This window comes from Physeter macrocephalus, chromosome 11, assembly GCF_002837175.3.
Source record: "Physeter macrocephalus isolate SW-GA chromosome 11, ASM283717v5, whole genome shotgun sequence".
Lineage (NCBI taxonomy): Eukaryota > Metazoa > Chordata > Mammalia > Artiodactyla > Physeteridae > Physeter > Physeter macrocephalus.
In genome coordinates this window covers 35,879,815-35,898,254 of record NC_041224.1, presented here as the reverse complement: position 1 = coordinate 35,898,254, position 18,440 = coordinate 35,879,815, and the positions used below count along the sequence as shown (strand labels likewise).

At 43.3% G+C, this 18,440-nt stretch overlaps 1 protein-coding gene across 1 annotated transcript; it reads left to right on the top strand.

The window, feature by feature from the left end:
- Positions 1–2,456: 2,456 nt before the first annotated feature.
- Positions 2,457–15,439, top strand: SNRPA1 (small nuclear ribonucleoprotein polypeptide A'). The gene is made up of 9 exons (XM_024129718.2): positions 2,457–2,599; positions 4,204–4,351; positions 5,345–5,423; positions 9,761–9,807; positions 10,098–10,200; positions 10,788–10,867; positions 11,277–11,352; positions 11,999–12,092; positions 15,020–15,439. Exons 1-9 carry the CDS (start codon positions 2,518–2,520, stop codon positions 15,076–15,078), a joined length of 768 nt encoding a protein of 255 aa, XP_023985486.1. The 5' UTR covers positions 2,457–2,517; the 3' UTR covers positions 15,079–15,439.
- The last annotated feature ends 3,001 nt before the right edge of the window (positions 15,440–18,440 follow it).

Sequence of the window (18,440 nt, the reverse complement as noted above, 5' to 3'; positions counted from 1 at the left end):
TATAATAGCTCCAAATTGAAAATTACCCAAATGCTCATCAACAGCAGAATAGACAAACTGTGGAATAGTCACACAATGAGAAACTATATAACAAGAATAAATGAACTACATCTACATACAAACAGGTTAAGCAAGAGGTGCATAATGTACAATTTCATTTTCATAAATACAAAACTAGGCAAAGCCAATCTACACAAGATGTTAGATTAGTGTTTACCATTGGGGCAAGGGTGTGGCTGGAAGAGGGCAAGAGGGGTGCTTCTGGAATGTGCAATCTCCTGTTCTTGATCTGGATGTCAGTTGCTTGGGTGTGTGTAGTTTGCAGTCTGCTGCATGTATATCATGCTTCAATAGAAAATTCAAAAGGAATCAATTCCAGGGGAATTGGAGAGCTAAATGTGAAGGATAAAACAACTGAGCCTCTAGTAGATAACACAGAAAAACATTTTGGAGATGAGGGAAGATTTCTCAAACAAGACACACACGTGCATACACATACACATAAACTGAACTATGTGAAAATTAGAAACTTCTGGTCATTAAACAACACCTTTTCATTAACAGTGAAAAGGTCAGTAAGCAGAAAACCCTTTCTGGGTCCCAGACCTACATGATCATAGTAAAAGTGTCCCCCACAAGATAGGACAAAAGACACTGTCAATGGGCAGGGCTTCCTGAGCTAAGTTCTTCTGATGTCTGTTCTTGAATTGGACCCTTTGAAAGCTTGTTTCTTTTTCAAAATGGGAGAGGCAGTCACATTTCTTATCCTTTTGATTCAATTTACAGCCCAGATTATGATTTGGTGATTTGGGGAATAAGATGTTTTCCTAGACCAAAATGGATTATAATGAGGATGTATATGAGGACAGTATTTCTACTCCCTGTGAGGTCTTTGGTATTTAAGCAGTTTTAACCAAAAAAAAAAAAAAAAGTGAAAGGTAAACCACAGAGTATACTCATATCCAGAATATATAAAGAAATCCCATAATGAATAATAATAATAATAATAAAAGGCAGACAACCCAATAGAAAAAGATGGGCAAAGACTTGAATGGGCATTTTGCAAAAGATATCAAGAGTCGGGCTTCCCTGGTGGCGCGGTGGTTGCGCGTCCGCCTGCCGATGCAGGGGAACCGGGTTCGCGCCCCGGTCTGGGAGGATCCCACATGCCGCGGAGCGGCTGGGCCGGTGAGCCATGGCCTCTGAGCCTGCGCGTCCGGAGCCTGTGCTCCGCAACGGGAGAGGCCACGACAGAGGGAGGCCCGCATACCACCAAAAAAAAAAAAAAAAAAAAGATATCAAGAGTGGATAACATATACAGAAGATCCTCAACTTTATTAGTTATTAGAGAAAAGCAAATCAAAGCATTAGGGCAATACCACTACACACCCACCAGAATCGGTAAAATTATAAAGACTGACAGTGCCAATGAGGCTGACGTTGGAAGTGATGGAAACCCTAACACACCACTAGAGACTGTGGAAATTATTTCAGCTCTTGGCAGTGATCGTCACGCATTATCTACTGATGATACCACATCCTATGTCCCATTAGTTCCACTCGTGGAGAAATTAAGATGCACGTGCATCAGATCCATGCACATGAAAATTTATAGCAGCATTATGCAGAACAGCCCCAAACTGGAAACAACCCTAATGTCCATGAACAGCAAAATGGATAAGTTATGGTGTGAGAGACACAATGGAATTCTATACAACAGCAAGTAAACAAACCTCTGCTGCCTGCAACCTGGATGGATTCCAGGCAGGACACAGAGCCGAAGAAACCAGGCACAAAAGCAGATTGCATGAGTCTATATCAAAAGCAAGCAAAACTAATCTATGGTGTTGGATTCGCAGTTGCCTTTGGGGAGGGGTGAGGGGGGCAGGTTTTCCTAATAGTGATCGTTTAGGAGGCCGGCGGCGGCCACGCGGGTGTGCTCACTCTGCTGCAGATTTCTGATCTGCGCGCTTTCCTGTGTACCAGGCTTCAACATGAATATCTAATTGTCTATAGAGCACAGGCCTAACCACAAATTCGACCGGGGCAGGCGACCCAGCCCCTGTCCTCACCTGGTAGGCCGGGGGCCAAAATCCGGGAGACCCATCACTGGACCCACGGGTGGAGTGAGGACAGTCACAGCCTCCCTTTCACCTCACGGTGCACTGATGCACGAGAAAGCTCCCTTCGGGGGCTTTCACATTTTGTTAACTTGCGGACACAGCTGTCTGGACTCGTGGGCCCTGCAGACCGCGGCGGCGCCAGAGGAACTGAGCCAGAACCAGAGGCGCGGCGACGCGCGCCGGACCGCCGCGGAGCCCGAGCCCGGGAGGCGGAGCCCGAGCCCGGGAGGCGGAGCCCGAGCCCGGGGGCGTGGCTCCTCGATTGCTTCGGCCTGGACGCCGCTCAGCCCGCGCACGCCGGCGGCGATTGGTGCTGCCTGGCGCGGGCGCGGGGCACGCCGGGACGTCGGTGCGACGAGAGGAGCGGGCGGCGCGGCTGGCGGGAGGCTGCAGGATGGTGAAACTGACGGCGGAGCTGATAGAGCAGGCGGCGCAGTACACCAACGCCGTGCGGGACCGCGAGCTGGACCTGCGGGGTGAGTCGGACGGGGGCGGGCGGTCCGGCCTCCCCGCCCGCCAGGCGTCCCGGCCCAGCCGCGTGCGCCAGGGCCGGAGCGTGGCCGGCGGCCTGCGTCTCAGGCCCCGAGCCGGGCTGGGTCCCGCTATCGTCGGCGAAAGGCCGTCCGTGGGCCCTTCCGAGGCGCCTCTCACCCCAGCTCTTCCCCGCACACACGGGGCCTCCGCGATGCTCCGGTAGGACCGCGGGCCTGTGCCGGGCCAGCCGGGCTGGCTTCGCGGCCTGAGCCCCTGCGGGTCCGGGAAATACACGATCTAGCGGTTGCGACCCTTGTGCGGAGCGAGACGCGTTAACGTGCTGTCGTGAGAGTGTAGACAGGGTAAAGGAGCGAGGAGACGAAGTACGGGACAAAAGCGATTGTGTCCCCGATATTTGCCCCTCGTTGGCTTCAGTCGTCTTTTCCCCTTTTACCAGGACATTGCAAAGAGCGGACTGTCGGAGCGAGGCTGGCGCTGCCGGGTGCCTGCGGAAGAGTTGCGGAAGCCCCCGAACTGTTAGGTTCCTGTAGTGATTTCCGCCTCGGCGTGCAGCTCGTCAGCATTTTAGAGAGCGGCTTCTCCGGGGATAAGATAATCAGTCTTGGCCTGAGGTTCGCTCCCACGGAGAAAGCGCGGTCGCCGGACCAGTACGGCTGCGGGCTCTGCTTTGTGCTTTTTTTGTTTGCTGACAAAGCCCAGTACTTTTGTTTTGTTGAGACTAAGTTTTCTTAGAGAAAGGTTCAACTCAAGCGTAACCGACCGCTTTCACGGTCTAGGCACAGGTGATCCCTGCCTTCTCTCTGAGTCTGAAATGCACCCAGCGTTGAGGAGTCTTACTCCTCAACAGCGTTGAGCGGCACTTACTGTGGTGTAGCCCTTACAGCTCTGCACTGTGTACTTTCACCTTGCCTCGTTTAACTTCTGTTTTTCTCCGAGCACTTATCACAATAATTACGGCCGTGTTAGACAAATCAAGGAGTATTTGAGTTGTCCACAGGGTGATTTACTATTGTGTGTGAACTATTGACTTTCAACTCTGGGTTTGAGCTGGGGGAGGTGAAGTAAGGGGGAACTGTCATGATATCATGAAGACATCCCAATGAGTTCTAGGAATCGGGCCTGTGGGATGCAAAAGAGGTTGAGGGCTGTTGTCCACCATGTGTGAACAACGTTTGGACGCTGACAGTTAAGCAGCTCACAGCTTAAAGTCCTCTTAGGCCACTTCACTAGCTCTGGGGCCTTGCTTAGAGCAGCATGAGGCACCTTGTAAATATTCTTGAAAACTGTTAGGTACTAGTTTCTGCTAGTAAGTATTCTCATCATTACTGCCCTTGTCACCATTGCCATCTTCATGTCCACTGCTGGACTATAAGCTTTATGGCAGCTGGGACTTGTGACTGTCTTGTTCCTTGTACTATGTGCCAGTACCTTGGCAGTGTCCGGCAACGGCATAGGTGCTAGGTAAACACTTTTGGAAGGAACATTAGCTGTGAGTTCAATTACATGAAATGCTGCTAATGTTTTAGGTGCCTTTTAATTATATTAATACTTGTGTGGGTGTTTTTTTTTTTCCTCCTTTTTGCAGGGTATAAAATTCCTGTCATTGAAAATCTAGGCGCTACCTTAGACCAGTTTGATGCCATTGATTTTTCTGACAATGAAATCAGGAAACTGGATGGTTTTCCTTTGTTGAGAAGACTGAAGACATTATTAGTGAACAACAACAGAATATGGTAATTGTCTACTAGAGGAAAGTAGCTTTTTCCCCCTAGAGTAAATGTTGCAGAGTTCCCTGAAGAAGTTGCAGTATATACTGCCAGTTAAACCTACATATTTCTTTTTTTTTCTTTTTAACCTACATATTTCTTAAATGGAAAATGAGCTGCACTTGTCCCATACAGATCCAGAGATTAATTTGTCATTGGTCTAGTCTTATGTGCATTTATTCAGAAATCTTGTGTGTATATATATATGTTCATGGTAATTTCTAATTTAAGTTAAAAACATGCTGCTTTGTACATATTTTTGGCTGATTTCTAAAATAATAATTAAAATTATCAGAGGGGTTATATTAAAGAGATAACATAAAATTCAACAATTATATTTTTGACTGAACATGTCATTCTACCTCAAATCCTCTGCTATTTTTCTTTAACTGCAGCTGATTTTTAGAATATTGCTTATTGAAATTAAGATCTTTATTTTGACCCACGTTCACCATCTCTGTAAATTTTGTTGGAGAAAATTAAAGGTCTATAGACAATGTTTTTAAGAAGTTCTGGATGTTGAGTTGCGTTTTTTTAATAGGTGTATTTCTCATGAGTTAACTATTCCGTTGTGGTTTGGTTGGTGTATCTTGTGCTTGAGCTGTGAATGCAGAACCACTTGTATTTCTGTGCTACCTGCACACAAGTCCTGAGATGAGCAAAGTAAGTCTATTTACACAGGACTTTCTCTTTGTCTTAGGTCTCATTAGATAGTGTAGCAGTGGAAAGAGCCCTCGGCAGCTTTCAGGAGGCATTTCAGGAGGCATGGGTTTTAAAATCATCCCACTTCTGTGACCTCAGACAAGTTTCCTCTTTGTGCCTCATTTTCCTTCTATTAGAGTGTTGGAAGAAATATCTCTAAGGTTCTTCCCACTTTGAAGTCCTCTAGGCAAGGGCTTAGATGAAGTTGTTAGCTTACTTAATTTTTACTTTCATTAAGATTTTTTCTTTTTATTTTAGCCGTATAGGTGAGGGACTTGATCAGGCTCTGCCCTGTCTGACAGAACTCATTCTCACCAACAACAGTCTTGTGGAATTGGTAAGTTGAACAGGGGAAAAACGTATTTGCAGGGAGGAGTGAAAGGTACTACATGCCTTTTATAGAAAACTTGGAAAATCCAGAAAATTATCTCATCATCCTTTTTCTTTTCTTAATTAATTCAGGAAATGGGCCATTTTTGGTTATGTGTTGCAAATATCTTCCCACTCTCTAGCTCACCTTTTGACCCTCTTAGGGTCTTGATAGAGAAGTTCCTAATTCAAGCATAATCCATTTCATCAGTCTGTTGTTATTAGTACTTTTGAGTTCTGTTAAGCTTGCCCTACCCCAGGGTCGTAAAGAAACTCACATATTTTGTTTTCTAGAATCGCAGTGGCCAGTATGGTAGCTACTAGCCACAAGTGGCTACTTTGAATTAAGATATACTAGAATATAAAATATACTACAGGGCTTCCCTGGTGGCGCAGTGGTTGAGAGTCCGCCTGCCAATGCAGGGGACATGGTTTCGTGCCCTGGTCCAGGAAGATCCCACATGCCGCGGAGCGGCTAAAAAAAAAAAAAAATACACTACAGATTCTAGAGAGTTAGTACAAAAAAAAAGAATATAAACTGTCAATAATTTTTTTATACTGACATTGAAATGGTAATATTTTGGAAAATAGGTAAAACAATGTATTATTAAAATTAATTTCTCCTGTTTTAATATCACTACTAGAAAATTACATATGTGACATACATTAAATTTTGTTGGAGAGTTTTATTCAAGAAATTATTGTTTTACTCCACATTTAGATCAACAATCCATTTGAAATCTGTTTTTTCTTTTTTAAAAAAAATTACACTTTGTTTCTTTATTTTTTAAAAAATTTATTTATTTATTTTATTATTTTTGGCTGCATTGGGTCTTCGTTGCTGCATGTGGGCTTTCTCTAGTTGTGGCGAGCGGGCTTCTCATTGTGGTGGCTTCTCTTATTGTGGAGCATGGGCTCCAGGTGCACGGGCTTCAGTAGTTGCGGCTCACGGGCTTAGTTGCCCCTCAGCATGTGGGATCTTCCCGGACCAGGGCTCGAACCCATGTCCCCTGCATTGGCAGGCGGATTCTTAAACACTGTGCCACCAAGGAAACCCATGAAATCCAGTTTCTTATAAGATAGTGGGCAAGTTTCATTTTCTCTATTTGGATATGATTATTTTTATGCTTTTTAAATTTCTGCTCTGTGTATAATTTTTAACAAAATTGAGCTTATACTATACATTGTTTTGCAACCTAAATTTCTCAAATACTGGATGTTTAAGTTCATATGATATAACTTGATTTTAGGTTATTATGCCCTTAACCCCTCCCTTCCCTATTTCCCTAATTGTTCCTTTCCTGATGGACGAGGTCTATAAGCTTCTTTCAGATTCCCAAAGGAGTACTTGACTCCAAAAGTAAGAAAGCACTGATCTGAGGGCATGTCCTTTCTAAACTCATTATATGAGGTATATGCGTTCATAGGGAACGTGTGGCATGATGGGGGCAGTATATTCTGTGTGTTGTAATTGTGTTTAAAGCTGCAAAGATGAAGGCTGTTTGTCTGATCAGTCACTGAAAGAGGTGTATTAAAATCCAACATGATAGGGCTTTCCTGGTGGCGCAGTGGTTGAGAGTCCGCCTGCCGATGCAGGGGACACGGGTTCGTGCCCCGGTCCGGGAAGATCCCACATGCCACGGAGCGACTAGCCCTGTGAGCCATGGCTGCTGAGCCTGCGCGTCTGGAGCCTGTGCTCCGCAACGGGAGAGGCCACAACAGTGAGAGGCCCACGTACCGCAAAAAAAAAAAATTAAAAAAATCCTACATGATAGTGGATTTGCTTGTTTCCATGGAGTTCTGTCAATTTTAGTTTTATATATTTTTAGGTTATTTTATTTGATATATCCAAATTTTATACATCTTACTGATGAAATAAACCTTTTATGTGTGGTGACCCTCTTTACATCTTATTAGTGCTGTTTTACCCTGGTTGTCTATTTTATCTGCTGCAGTATACCAAAACAAGCTTTCTTTCAATTAGTATTTGCATAATCATTTTTTCTTCCAAATTTTACATTGTTTTTCTGTACTTATATTAGATTTGTCTCTTGAAAATAGCATATGATAGGATTCTTTTTTTTTTTTTTTTTTTTTGCGGTACACGGGCCTCTCACTGTTGTGGCCTCTCCCGTTGCGGAGCACAGGCTCCAGACGTGCAGGTTCAGTGGCCATGGCTCACAGGCCCAACCGCTCCACGGCATGTGGGAATCTTCCCGGACCGGGGCACGAACCCGTGTCTCCTGCATCGGCAGGCGGACTCTCAACCACTGTGCCACCAGGGAAGCCCGATAGGATTCTTTTTTTAAATCCAGTCTGAAGTCTGACTTTTAAATGAAATAGTCTGTTTATGTTTAATGTAATTACTGGTATATTTGAGTTTATCTTCTTTCTTTTCTAGATTTTTTATTTGTTCCATCTATCTGCAATTTTTTTTCTCTCCTGTATTGCTTGCTCTCTCTTTTTTTGGCATTCCACTTCTCCTTCTGATAGTTTAGAGATTAACTAATTATTAAATAGACTCTGTTTCTATTCTTAGCATCCTAGTAATTAGCACACCCATATTTATCCAAGTGTAAAGCAGTTAACCAGCACCTCTACCTCCTGAACAATGCGGCACCTTAACCATCTCACCCCCCCAAAAGACATCACTGTGTTTTGCACAGTCCGTATGTGTGTCTGTGTGTGTGACTAAAGTTACCGTTCTTCCTTTCTTTTGGTTTTTGCAGCTTTATTGAAGTATGATGGACAAATGAAAATTATATATGTTTAAGGTGTACAATGTGAAATTTGACATATGTGTACATTGTGAAATGATTACCACAGACTAACATATTCATCACTTCACCTAGTTACCTTTTTGTGTGTGCAGTGAGAATACTTGAGATCTAGTTTTTTATCATATTGAGTACACCATATGTTATTTTTAACTATAGTCGCAATGTTGTACCTGAAATCTCTAGAACTTATTTATCTTATAACTGAAAGTTTGTGCTCTTTAATCAATAGCTCATCTCCCCTTTTCCTCTACCCCCCAGCCTCTGGTAACCACCATTCAACTCTGTTGCTGTGAGTTGGACTTTTCTTGAGATTCCATATAAAAGTGAGGTCAGGCAATATTTGTCTTCCTTTGTTCCTTTTTGGATTGTTCTTTAGATTTCCTTTAGTGATGGTGTGCCAGTAGCAAGCTTTAGAGCTCCCTCCCATGCTGTTGTGAGGTATTTAAAAGTGGCAGCTTTCTGAGCACCTGGCTGTTGCCCTCCCCTGCTTTTACTTGTACTTTTTTCCTCATTGTCCCTCTTGGCCCTGTCCCACTCAGTTCAGATCTGTTCTAGCAGTTTCTCCCCCGTGTGGGGCTTTGTTCTGGAAAGGGCACAGTTTCTGGTGGAGTGAAGTCCCAGATTGCTCGAGCCCTTCAGGCGTCATCACACACTTAATGTGTTCATTATTGGGACATGCCTATCCTTTGCCTATCCTTTCTCAAACTGGGTACCTGTCAGTCGCTTTGGAGTTCTTGGGTCTGTTGGACGCCTCTCTGCCTTTCCTCTCTTCTTCCTGTATGGATGTTGTCACCAGGCAAGTCATGTAGCTCTCACAGTAGTTTGTCCTCACTGGCTCCTGTGTTAGGTTCTTGCCAGAGTACCTTTTCATCTAGTTTGCTTGTAGTTGACCATACGTTTTGGTTTTTCTATCCTTGCTGCACTGTGTTTTATGACATAATTTGGGAAGATTCAAAAGCTAACCTACCTTCTTCTCATATACGTTTTTTTTTAACTGTACTCCTTGTCCTTGAAAATTTTATTTGAAGAGATTTGGGGGTGCCTAGAATAAAGGTGCCTTCCCTCAAAGATGACATACCCGTGTTGCTCCCAGGCACCAGCAGGAAAAACCACCTTACACCAAGATCACGGTTTGAGGTTCCCTATGTGAACAACTTGCTCAAAAGTTACAGCAGTTTTCACATTGCTTTCTTTTCTCAATCACTGCTTTAAGCTCAGTAATCCTTTTGAATTTGCTACAGGAAATGATTTTTTTTTTTTTTTTTTGGTCTCTTCTGCTGTTGAGACAGAAACTGTTGTGGCCAAGATATTAAGTTTAAGAAGCTCAAATTTATGAACCAGTGTATTCAGTAGAAATGTACCAAGCATCTGTGATGTGCTAGTGTTTTGCGGTTCTGGGGCAGGAAGAAACAAATAAATGCATGAAAAAGACAAGATCAGTCCTTGCTCCAAAGGCATCCACCATTTCACAGTATCAAAATGGGGTGTGGTATTCATGTTCTTACCTGTGGCTGTTATTTTACAGGGTGATCTGGACCCTTTGGCATCTCTCAAATCATTGACTTATCTAAGGTATGGAAATTATTTTTGGTGGTGACAATAAAGTCTTTTAAAATAACACCATTACCAGCTTTGATTTTAAAGTCATCAGTTAGTAAAAAGTACCTTTAAAAAACAAATATTGAAAGTATTTCCTTTGGGCTCTGTTAAAATTTCCCTAGTGTTAAGTTCTTATGACATTGAAATGTGAAGAATAGTGAACTTTTCCTTAACTTTATGGACTCATTAGATTTTATTAAAATGGACCTCTTGAATGCTGTGCTGTGAACAACATTGGCATTGTATTGTTCCTTTTCTTGTAGTATTCTAAGAAATCCTGTAACAAATAAGAAGCATTACAGACTATATGTGATTTATAAAGTTCCACAAGTCAGAGTACTGGATTTCCAGAAGGTGAAACTAAAAGTAAGTATTACTCTGTTGTAAGTCATTATAGACTGGTGTGTTTTCCTTTATACTTTTGTTACTGACTTTTTAAACGGCCCAGTGATTTTTATCATTGGTTTGTAATGAGAATGGGGAGGGGGTGCCAAGTCAGTTTTCCCATACGGTGTTTATGGTGGGACTTTGAGTTCCGGTTGTCTTGTGTGGGGCTGGCCTTTCTAGAGGTGGCACAGCCTGAGAGCTGCCGTGGGCACTGTCACAGTAGACGGCCTGCTTAGATGCACTCCCTGTGGGGAGTGTAATGTAATCCACGTTTCAGTACCTTTAATTGTTAGAATGATTTTCCCTTTATTGGGGGATTTTTTTTTTTTTTTTAACCTTCTTAGTTCCTTGAGAGCCCCTCCTTGAAACTCGGAGAGGGAACTTTCTTCAGGGACCTTCTCCAGAAAGATGACCACTGTGTCTCCTTTTAATTTGAAATTGGCTTCGTGGTATTTTCACCAGCCCAGAGTATTCCAGGAGAGTTTTCTTCCATGTTTTCTGAGGAATGCATCTAAATGCATGTGGTATTCCTATTTCCATTAACTGTGTGTGTGGTGTCGCTGTAGGAGCGTCAGGAAGCAGAGAAAATGTTCAAGGGCAAACGGGGTGCACAACTTGCAAAGGATATTGCCAGGAGAAGCAAAACGTAAGATCCGGATATCCAACTTCACTCCACTTCACCTTCAGAAACATTATCTGTCTGGCATTTTGCCTCCTGCAAAATGAAATGAAACACCTGTGACTAATACAGTACTAAATTTGTGTGATGATGATCCATGACCATCAGTGGTCCATGTATCACATGAGATTTCTACCAGATTAGCAGAGCAAGTATTTCAGTATTCAGTGTTAGTGTGATATTATATACATCCTCTTTTCTCTGTAGGAAGATGAACTGGGTGGTGTTTCTGAAGGAGAGAGTTTCTTGTATCAGTTTGTTAACAAAGATAAGATACTACACTGGTTGAATTACTTTCAAAAGCTTTTGAAAGTAAAAGAGAAGCAATTTCTATTGGTCTGGATTTGACAGTTTTGTACTTCCCTCCCCTCCCAAGTTTCAATCCAGGTGCTGGTTTGCCAACTGACAAAAAGAAAGGTGGGCCATCTCCAGGGGATGTGGAAGCAATCAAGGTAATCATGTGTTAGGATTCCAGGACTGGAGTGAGCTGTTATGGGTTTAGGACACAAAATTATGTAATAACCCAAGTAATAAACACTGCAAATTTTCCCCACAATTGTTAGAATCCAGCTGTAATTTTGTGTAAGGAAAAACTAGCTTAAAGATATCATTTGACCAGACTTTGACTTGAATTAATTATATGAGCCAGTCAAAGTGGAGGCAACTCTGGTCTTTCTCATTTTCCCAGGATGTGTTTATTTGAACAGTTAGTTACCTTTGCATGCTGTCTTAATTTATACTTTGAAAGATTTGCTACCTGAAAGATCCTGCTTGTTGAGAAATCCTAATTTTATAATACTGCCTCCTAAATTATCCAGTAGCATAATTCCAAATAGGTACTTCAATTAGCTAAGATTTTAGGACACGAGCAGCGATTATTTGCTCTCTTATAATAGGGTCTGCAGCTGTTCACCAATTTTGGAAATTTATGATTTGGTTTTGGGGTTGATTTCACTGTGCCAGTAAAATTCTTCCCCCAACAAAGAACTATTTAATATTCCAACTCAAAAAGATGGTGTGAATTCCTGTGAGTGTTTTCTGGGTGGTGGAGGCTTAGATGAAAGTAACTGTCCGTCTCCATTGTCTCCTGGTATCCAGAATGCTATAGCAAACGCATCAACTTTGGCTGAAGTGGAGCGGCTGAAGGGCTTGCTTCAATCCGGTCAGATACCTGGCAGAGAACGCAGATCAGGTAACAATGTTCTGTCTTTATTTCCAAATTAATGGTACACTTGGAGTGATTGCAAAACAGTTTAGATGCAAGAATGCTAGAATAGTGCCTCATTACCATCTAATCTAATCCACACAAAATGCCTTTAAATGCTCTTTGAAGATAAATCATTTGTTAAAGAATGTTATGTCATAGGACTCTGGGGTTTTTGTAAAAGTTGAGACAAACATTATTTCATAGCCATGGAATGAAAGCGATCAGTGGAGGTGACCGTGTTGCCTTTCACCCCTGTCCATGTAGGCTAGCTTAGCAGATGAGGACACAGGGTCCAGAGCCAGACAGGCTGAGGGTCAGAGCTTAGCTTCACCAGTTCTGTCCTTGGGTAAACTTCTTAATCTCCACTTAATCTTAAATCTGTGTCCTTATCTTTAAATCTGAGATAGTGATAATGGTAACCTCCAAAGGTTGTTGGGAGGACTAAGTAAGATACTTCGTAGGTAGCATTGAGCACAGGGTGTGAGCCGTTCTGATAGTAAATGCCAGCTTTGTGTCAGGCAAACTGGTGGACACTGGGGTATAAAGTGAAAACTACCCCAGACCGTGCATATTACAAGTTTGATATGAATGTAACTGGGACCTCTGTCTAGACTGGCAGCTCAGGAAAAGTTTCCTTGGGGAAATAATGTTGGAACTGAAGCTAAAAACGAGTAAGACATTAATTAGACCAGTGGTTCTCATCCGTGTGGTTCCTGGGCCCCTGGGCGCACATTTTTGGTTTCCTGGGTGACGATGGAATGGGGGTACATAAAGCACTTCTGTGCCTATGTGGGTGGTTGGTTCCCTGCGCTTGTGCTGGCTCAGGTGAGAGGCAGGCAGCTTCACCAACATGAAGTGAGCTTGCTACTGCAAGGAGCGCAGCTAGTATTTGTTACCAATAATAATATTCAAAATTTCAAGCAGAAATTAACAGCTAGGAAACTTTTTTTCCACAGTTGTAACCTTGACAGTTTCCCAGTACTTCCAGACTTCTCTGTGGAAATTGTTGCTATTAATGAATGTGGTTTTTTTAAATAACATATAAAGAAATGGGTCAATATTTGGAAGACCTGCATAACTCAGTAAGCAACGTTTTCCAAATGATGTTACAGAGTCATGCATGCATAAATGATCCATTCACAGTACAGAATAAACCGGTGGATTTTCAAGTCAGAGAGTATGAAAAGTTCATTCATAAGGTTTCAGACTCCACACTGCAATCTAACCTTTAAGAAACTACCACTTTCAGGACTTCCTGGCAGTCCAGTGGTTAAGACTTGGCTTTTACTGCTGTGGGCCTGGGTTCGGTCCCTGGTCGGGGAACTAAAATCCCACAAGCCAAGTGGTGTGGCCAAAAAAAAAAAAAAAAAAACCTACCACTTCTGTCAAGTTTGGGCATAGTATCAGAAAAGAATATCTACAAGTGCCTGCAAAGACTATTAAAATACTCCTCCCTTGTCTAACTACATGTCTGTGTGAGGCTGATTTTCTTCATACCCTTCAATCAAAACAACATACTGTAGCAAGTGGAATGATGAAGTCAATACAAGGGTCCAGCTGCTATTCGGCAGACATTACAGAGATGGGCAAAAATAGAAAATAATGCTGACTTTCTCACTAAATATTTTTGTTTTAGAAAATATTGGTATTGTTATATTTTATAAAAATATAAACATTGTTACTATATAATTTATTGTTTTAATGAATTACTGTTTTTTTAAATACTTTTAATTTCTAACATACTGTCGATAAACGTAATCTACTTAAACAAAAGCTCTTTGGGTCCTAAAACTAAAGTATTTGAGAACCCTTGAACTAGACAAAGGCAGAATGGCATTCTCAGGAGAAGGAACTGCACTGGCAGAAAACCTGTGATAAGAGAGCCTTGCACACTTGGACTGAAGGAGGACAGTGTGAGCCGAGGTCAAGGGACGGCGGGGGGGGGGGGGGGCGCGGAATGTGGAGAGACGGGCAGCAGAGTGAGCTCTCAAGTCCAGCCCCTCGGGAGACTGCAGGCCTCGTGCCAGAGGAGGTCTGCGGTCCTGAGAACAATACAGGTCTGTCGAAGGCTTTCAAGGCTCCCTGGTAACAGCTTGGGGGAGGAAGCTGTGTCTAATTGCTTATTGGGACTGCAGTATGACAAAAATTACTGAATTAATTTGCTTCCCCTAAAGTGTTTTATTTGGGCCTTAGGCTAGCTTTGGATTTTTCAGTGTCATCTAAACATGCCGGCACATTGAGGAGAGGAAGATGGAGATTGTTCGTGGTTCTGTCAATTTCAGTGGGCCCAGGCTTCTGAGTAGCACTTCCTGTATCTAGAAATGTAATGTTTGGGTCTAACTAGAAACAAACATGAGAAATTTTCCCTAACATTGACAAGGTTAAAACATTTCCTTTATCAGAATACATTGACTAAAATATCTGCAATAAATTGTTGACAAATAACAACCGTTTCATTGTTGTTGCCATATTTTTCTTAATTTAGAGACATAGTCACTGACTATCCCCAGCAGGTGGTAGGTATTCCCCCCCCGCCCCTTTTTTTATTTTTTTGAGTGTTCCCAGTTTCTTTGCCCATAATAGTGGCAAGAACAAAACACAAAGTATAAGCTTTTTATCTGTATAAAAAATGAGTTATCAGCTTGACCAGAATGGGTTAGAATGGCAGGCAAAGAGTTTGACTTTCATAAAACACCTTTGTGACCCTTCCCCTTAGGAACAGACAATCCTTTCCAATACCTGCCAAAGACAGATGGTCTCCAGACCTAAACTCCTCAAGGCAGAGGCCACTGTTGGGCTTTTGTACCTTGCCCAGGGCCTGGCATACAGCAGCCTCACGGATGGGCACTCACATACTGAGCGAGCACGTTCTCTAAAATTGATATGACTTACGGCTTTGTGTTTTTCTGTAGGCCCCACTGATGATGGTGAAGAGGAGATGGAAGAAGACACAGTCACAAATGGGTCCTGAGCAGGGTGGCCTCTGAGGATCTCAGGACATACAATAGTCCACTTCAGACAGGTCCTGCTTTTTGAATAGCCTTGTTTGTGTCAGCAAAGTAGAGTTCATAAGCATTGTTGAAATGCTTAAGACTGCTGGTAATTTTGTAATAAAAATTTTGAAATCTAAATGCCAGTTTTCTATCAATAGTGCACATAAAGGACACTCGCTGTGCTGCGGATTACACATCGTTGGGGTGTGTGTGCGGTGAGGCCTGGACGCGTGGGAGTTGGAAATGCAGGAGGGTGGATCTTGTGGGTAGGTTTCCCAGTCCTCATGAAATGTTTAGGTTTTTAAATTCATAATAAAACTTAGGATAATCTGTGTGCTGCCACTGATTGTCAGAATTTGCAATCTTGGGTGCATTTTTTTCTGCATGAAGAATAACAAGAGCTTTGTTAAAGGCAGCCGGGCTCTAGGGCTTTACAGAAGTCAACATCCTTTAAAGTTTTTATTTAACCCTATGTACAAACATGCAAACGATGAACTGCTGGTTCGGACAGTTAGAGGGGATATGATGTCTGCCTGTCAGTTGGTGGGATTTGTGCAGAGCAGCAGCACACTCCAGTGCTGAGGACGCAGTGGAGGAGTCAGGGCTGCCCGGTGGCCCACTAAGGCGTGGTGTCCAGCTCCTGGGTACCCATTACAGCCCTCACAGCCTGCTGTGGCCAGTTTGGGCTAATCTAAAAATCAAGGTGGGGCTTCCTTGGTGGCGCAGTGGTTAAGAATCCGCCTGCCAATGCAGGGGACACGGGTTCGAGCCCTGGTCTGGGAAGATCCCACACGCTGCAGAGCAACTAAGCCCGTGCACCACAACTATTGAGCCTGCGCTCTAGAGCCCGCGAGCCACAACTACTGAGCCCACGTGCCACAACTACTGAAGCCCGCGCACCTAGAGCCAGTGCTCTTCAACAAGAGAAGCCACTGCAGTGAGAAGCCCCTGCACCGCAACGAAGAGTAAGTAGCCCCCGCTTGCCACAACTAGAGAAAGCCCATGCGCAGCAACAAAGACCCAGTGCGGCCAAAAATAAATAAATTTATAAATAAATAATAAATTTTAAAATAATTAAAAATAAAAAGGTGGTGGAGGGGAGCACCTTCACCAGCCATCTTTTCTCATCTGCTGGTGTTTGTTTGGGTGGTGGTTTTTTAAAGCCCCCTGGATGATTCTAAATGTGAGAAACACTCCTCTAAATAGGCCCTGAAACAGATTGGGGTGATTGCTGATGGGCTAGTTGCTGTTCGTGTAAGCCATATACAAGATGCCTGGGACGCGAAGAAACTCCTGCTTGGAGGAGCTGACAGTCTAACTGGGAAGACAGAACCTCACACAGTAGTGGGGCTAAACCTCAGTGTGGTAGCAACGAAGAGAAAAGAATGGGTAGAGCCTTCAGAAAGCTTCAGAAAGGAGATGGAGCTTGGGCATCAGGAGGACCTGGCCTTTAGATTTCCTCAGTACGACCCTAGACCAGTTCCTCTCCAACTCCAGTGCACTATGAACCCTGGGGGTCTTGCCAAAATGCAGGGTCTGTTGTGGGGCCTGAGGCTCTGTGCTTCTAGCAGGTTCCCAGGAGCTGTCCATCGGAGGATAGCACTCAGGATTTCTAGCCTTACTGCTCACCCCTTCCTTACACCTTCAACTCCTTCAGGGGCCGTTCCCTATGATCTGTTTACTGATTTATTACAAAAAGCACTTCTCTTTCTCTTTGGAGGTAAAGTGTGGTCTTACCCGCCTTTTCTTTAGCAAATCATTTTTCTGGATGATTGTGCCATGTCAGGAAGGGCCTGTGCTGTCAGGAACCAGGATTTATACTCAGACCCTGGCGGCACTGAAAAGGCCTTCCTGGCAGAGGCCAACCTGCTGGGTGTCTGTGTGACACTTGCAGCTTCTGATGGAGGGGATAATGTTTAAAAAGCCAGGTGGTAACACTTTAGCTCTTGATAGTGGAGTAGGTACTTGGTGTGAGCTCAGAGTGGTGTCTGGTTTTCACTCAGGTTGGATTTCAATATTTTGATTGCTAGTGCTGTGTCCACCATCAGTTTGGGGGCATTTCCCTGATGGACCTCCCTACACCCTCCCCTCTCATGATTCATCTTTCAAAGCTCCCTCATCTTTCAAAGCTCCCAACAGGAAAGGTTTACAATCCCATGACATGACCAAAGCACAAGACTGCAGAAAAGCCATAGCCATCCCAGAGGGCTACAGGCCCCTGAGCTGCCCCCTCCCCTGCCAGCTTGCTGATTCCCCCACCCCCACCAACAACCGAGGAGGGAGGGAGGAGAGGGGAAGGGAAGGAGAGAGGAAGAAAAGTATCTCCTGAGAACCCTGTTCCACTCCAGGGACCACTCACGCCAGCCTGGCCTTGCTCCACACTTCCCTGCCTGAGCTCTCCAAAGAAGTAAAACTGTTTGCAGATGACATGACACTATATGTAGAAAATCCTGAAGATGCTACCAGAAAACTACTAGAGCTCATCAATGAACTCAGTAAAGTTGCTGGATACAAAATTAATACATAGAAATCTGTTGCATTTCGATACACTACCAATGAAATATCTGAAAGAGAAATTAAGGAAACAATCCCATTTACCACCGCATCAAAAAGAATAAAATACCTAGGAATAAGCCTACCTAAGGAGGCAAAAGACCTGTACTCCCAAAACTGTAAGATGCTGATGAAAGAAACTGAAGACCATACAAACAGATGGAAAGAATGGAGGTGGAGGAATCATGCTCCTGGGCTTCAGACTATACTATAAAGCTACAATAATCAAAACAGTATGGTACTGGCACAAAAATAGACATATGGATCAATGGAACAGGATAGAAAGCCCAGAAATAAACCCATTTGTGGTCAATTAATCTACAACAAAGGAGGCAAGAATGTACAGTGGGGAAAAAAGTCTCTTCAATAAGTGTTGCTGGGAAAACTGGACAGGCTACATGTAAAAGAATGAAATTAGAAAACCTCACACTATATACAAAAATAAACTCAAAATGGATTAAAGACCTAAATGTAAGACTGGATACTATAAAACTCCTAGAGGAGAACAGGCAGAACACTGACATGAATTGCAGCAATATCTTTTTGGATCCATCTCCTAGAGTAATGGAAATAAAAATAAATGGGACCTAATTAAACTTAAAAGCTTTTGCAAAGGAAACCATAAACAAAACGAAAAAGACAACCTATGGACTGGGAGAAAATATTTGCAAATGATGTGACCGACAGATTAATTTCCAAAATATACAAACAGCTCATATACCTTAATATCAAAAATTAGGGCTTCCCTGGTGGCGCAGTGGTTGAGAGTCCGCCTGCCGATGCAGGG

Excerpts from the sequence above, each read along its gene's own strand:
- SNRPA1 (XM_024129718.2), top strand. The coding sequence starts at position 2,518 with ATGGTGAAACTGACGGCGGAGCTGATAGAGCAGGCGGCGCAGTACACC. Across the intron at positions 4,352-5,344 it reads GTGAACAACAACAGAATATG|CCGTATAGGTGAGGGACTTG; the intron begins GTAATTGTCTAC and ends TTTTTATTTTAG. Across the intron at positions 5,424-9,760 it reads ACAACAGTCTTGTGGAATTG|GGTGATCTGGACCCTTTGGC; the intron begins GTAAGTTGAACA and ends GTTATTTTACAG.